This window comes from Carlito syrichta, unplaced genomic scaffold (assembly GCF_000164805.1).
Source record: "Carlito syrichta isolate Samal-C Ts95f unplaced genomic scaffold, Tarsius_syrichta-2.0.1 Scaffold315591, whole genome shotgun sequence".
Lineage (NCBI taxonomy): Eukaryota > Metazoa > Chordata > Mammalia > Primates > Tarsiidae > Carlito > Carlito syrichta.
The window spans coordinates 80,179-84,251 of record NW_007259687.1 but is presented as its reverse complement, the minus strand read 5'-3'; the positions used below and the strand labels follow the sequence as shown (position 1 = coordinate 84,251).

At 50.7% G+C, this 4,073-nt stretch overlaps 1 protein-coding gene across 2 annotated transcripts in view; it reads right to left on the bottom strand.

Annotated features, from left to right (window-relative positions):
* The window catches only part of ARL2 (ADP ribosylation factor like GTPase 2), an 8,998-nt gene extending 8,962 nt beyond the window's left edge, over window positions 1–36 (bottom strand). For both annotated transcript variants that reach the window (XM_008073002.1, XM_021706438.1), the window contains exon 1: window positions 3–36. In XM_008073002.1, coding sequence (XP_008071193.1) covers window positions 3–36 — 34 coding nt within the window. The remainder of the gene's footprint in view (window positions 1–2) is intronic.
* Between the last annotated feature and the right edge of the window lie 4,037 nt (window positions 37–4,073).

Sequence of the window (4,073 nt, the reverse complement as noted above, 5' to 3'; positions counted from 1 at the left end):
CTGCTTCATCTTCTTCAGAATGGTCAGAAGCCCCATGGTCCCCGCAGCCCCCTCCCGGCCGCCGTTGTTTCCTCGTCGACCCCGCTTCCTACTCCTATTGGCTGTCACGCCCACCGACAGCAGAGCCGATTGGCCGGCCTCTCTCTCGGTCCCGCCCTCACCCCCACGTGACCGCGAGGCATCCCGGCGGGGCCGCCGCAGTGCGCCCTCTAGCGGTGCCGGAGCGTCCCCGCGGCCACCTGCGTTAACCCTTCGCCTCCCGACGGCCGAGGGTTGGGGGGACGAGGGCAAGACCCCCATTCCTTGCCCCCCAGGACTCGGGGACTCGCCCGGCAAGGAAACCTCGAGGTTCCAGAGTAATATCTTGGCCGATCCAAGAGTCGGAACCAAGAGTCCCAGGCATGTTGCGGAGCTCATTGTGGGGCCAGTGTAAGGCCCGCCCCCTACCCACACACACACGTGGTCCAAATCGGGGCCAGGCACGTGGTCCAAATCCTGCTAATTCTGGGCCCGGGCATCGTCCTAAATCGGCCAGTGACCGAGCAGGAAATTGGGTCTCCCATTCCCGGCTCCTGTAGGACGACCGTGCCCTCCGGGGGCCGTTTGGCAAGGTGCAGGGCGTTTGGGGGCTGTTGCAACGACCCGCACAGAGAATGGTCACGCCCAGGATGCCTGGGGATGGTCACTGTGGAGAAGGACAATTCCTGCTTTTGCGGATGCGAGCACTGAGTCCCAGATAGTGCTCAGCGCAGAATGGCATGCAGTAGGTGCTAAATAAATATTTATTGTTGAATGAATGGCTTTGCCCCAGCATTTCATTCTTGACCTTGGCGCTCAAGAAGTTCAGACCCAGGCCGGGCTCTGTGGCTCACACCTGTAATCCCAGCACTTTGGGAGGCCAAGGAAGAGGATTGCCTGAGCCCACAGGTTCGAGACCAGCCTGGGCAACTTGGCGAGACCCGTTTCTACAGTAAATCAAGTTAGCCAGGCGTGGTGGCATGCACTTGTGGTTCCAGCTACTTGGAAGGCTGAGGCGGAAGGGTTGCCTGAGCCCAGCGGGTCAAGGCTGTGGTGGACGTGAGCGTGCCACCACACTCCAGCTTGGACGACAGAATGAGACTCCGACTCAAAAAAAACAAACCAGACCCAGAGTTTCGTTCTTTACTTTGGTGCTCAAGAAGCCCAGAACAAGTGAGGAATCTGGCCAGGCACAGTGTCTCACACCTGTAGTCTCAGCAGGTTGGGAGGCTGAGGCAGGGGAATCTCTCGAGCCCAGGAGTTTGAGACCAGCCTGGGCAACATAGGAAGACTGTGTCTTACAGGGAAAAAAAATAAAATCAAAAAAATAAGCCAGGCATGGTGGCACGTGCCTGTAGTCCCAGCTACTCGGGAGGCTGAGGTGGAAGGATCACTGAAACCCAGAAGTTGGTAGTTGCAGTGATTGTGCCACTGCACTCCAGCCTGGGAGACAGAATGAGACCCTGACTAGAAAAAAACAAAAAGAAAGTGAGGAAACTGCATCAAGGGACCAAGCAGATTGTAAATTCAGGTGCCAGCTGTATTGTCTTTTTCTGGGCCCTTTCCCCACCCAGCTCCAGGGTAAACATGAGCAGGCAAGAAGCGGACTCTCATGCTTGGGAGAGAACAGTCTGCACCAGCTAAAGATAATGGCTACCTCCCGTGTAACCATTTATACCACATGCTCTGTGTTCAGCTTCATCCTCCCTGCAAGTCTGAGAGGTTTATTTCCTTCCTATAGGTGTAATAATGGAATCCAGAGAGTTTAAGGAGCGTGGATAAGACTTAAATTCAGGTCTGGTCTGGGCAGATTAGGGCTGAACATGTGACAGGGTGCCTGAGTGGGCCCCTCGGGTCAGCACCGTTTACCCTCCATCACACATACACACAAGGGAAGAAAGTGCCCATAACTCCTATTCAAAGGCTTTGAAACACAACCGAGATCAAATGGGAAATGCCCAGATTGTAAAAACCTGCCATCCTGCCTCCAGAAGTCTATGCCACAGAAATTCTGGCACTGCAGGCCGGGTGCAGTGGCTCACCCCTAGAGTCCCAACACTTTGGAAAGCCAAGGTGGGCAAATTGCTTGAGCCCAGGAGTTCGTGACCAGCCTGGGCAACACAGCGAGACCTTGTCTCTACAAAAACTCAAAAAATTAGCTGGGCTCGGTGGCACATGCTTGTAGTCTCAGCTACTCGGGAGGCTGAGGTGGAAGGATGGATGGCCTGAGCCCAGGAGGTCGAGGCTGTGGTGGCTGTGAATGTGCACTCCAGCCTGGGCGACGGAGTGAGACTTTGACTCAAAGAAAAAAAAAAGACAAGGGTAGGGACCTAGACACAGACTGTTTTCATTTGCCTCATGGAACGGAGGAAAAGACCTTTTTTTTTTTTTCTTTTTTTGTCCTTCAAGGAGAGGAGCAGAAGAAAAGAGAGCTCTTAATTAAAATTTTTGGGAAATACCTTTGGAATAAAACTAAGATAGATATAGATATAGCTGAAGTTATATATAACTGTGAATATATATATTTTTCTACAAGAAAGAATCGTGAAATTAAAATATGCAAATCCTGACATCTGTGAAACCTGCTTTTGAAGGGAGATTTTCTTAGGGCTTAGTAAATGGATTGTAACTTGAGGATAGAGTTCTAGATGCCTTTTAAAAAGGCATGTTTGCCCAGTGTCTGGAGAGGATAATTTGGCATTGCATTACAGTTTTAGTTTTAAACCGTGGCCGGGCACAGTGGCTCACGCCTGTAATCCCAGCAGTTTGGGAGGTGGAGGCCAGAAGATTGCCTGAGCCAAGAGGCAACTTGGTGAGACCTCGTCTCTACGATAAATCAAAATTTTAGCTAGGCATGGTGGTGTGTGCTTGTAGTTCCAGCTATTTGGAAGGCTGAGGTAGAAGGATCGCCTGAACCCAGTAGGTGGAGGCTGTGGGGGCTGTGAGCGTGCCACTGCACTTCAACCTGGGTGACAGAGTGAGACTCCAGCTGAAAAAAAAAGGATAACCTTTTTCTTTTCTTTTGTAGAGATGGGATCTAGCTATGTTGCCCAGGGTGGTCTCTAATTTCTGGCCTCAAGCAATCCTCCCACCTTGGCCTCCTGAAATGCTAGGATTACATGCATGAGCCACCATGCCCAGTCAAAGGCACATCCTTTTAATTGACCATTATACTCCATGTATCACCTTATTAATCATAAAGAAAAATAACAAAACTTATATTCCAGAACCAAAAGAAAAAAGCTAGGGAGAAGACCCTGCTAAAATTAGAAGTGCTGATCAATTAAGCATTAGCAAGAAATATTCTAAGTTATGTATGTATGTATTTATTTACATACTAGTATAACTTTATTTTTAAACTTGCTCTAGACACATTTTCTGTTTGAGTCTTTTATTTTTTGTTTTTATTTTTTTTGAGTTGGAGTCTCACTCTGTCGTCCAGACTGGAGTGCAGTGGCCACTTCCGGCCACCGCAGCCTCGACCTGCTGGGCTCTGGCGACCCTTCCGCCTCAGCCTTCCAAGTAGCTGGAACTACAGGCACGTGCTACCATGCCCGGCTCATTTTTGATTTATTGTAGAGATGAGGTCTCGCCAAGTTGCCCAGGCGGGTCTCGAACCCGCGAACTCAGGCAATCCACTCACCTCAGCCTCCCAAACGCACGGGATTACAGGCTGAGCCACCGAGCCCGGCCATTTGAGTCTTTTAAACGGTAGCATTCATATTAGGCTGTTTAAAATAAAACTATTGAGAAGACAGAAAACCTGTTTCTTCTCTAGTGGGACACATCTCTAGTGGGACATATGATGCAAGTCTCATTTTGGGGGAGTCCACACGCCAACCAGCGCCTGGTGACAGCATACGCAAGTGTAGATTTGGTCCCATCAGTTAGCAAACAACTTGAAGGTTGAATGTGCAGCCTAAGCACCGACATGGCCACTGCATACAGACTCAGTTCTGCCCTGGCCCGCCCTAGTCCTCCACCTCTCGTCCCCCTGGAGGCTTTGAGTACCCAAGGGCGGCTGTGGCCCCAGCGCTGGTCACTGATTACTCTGT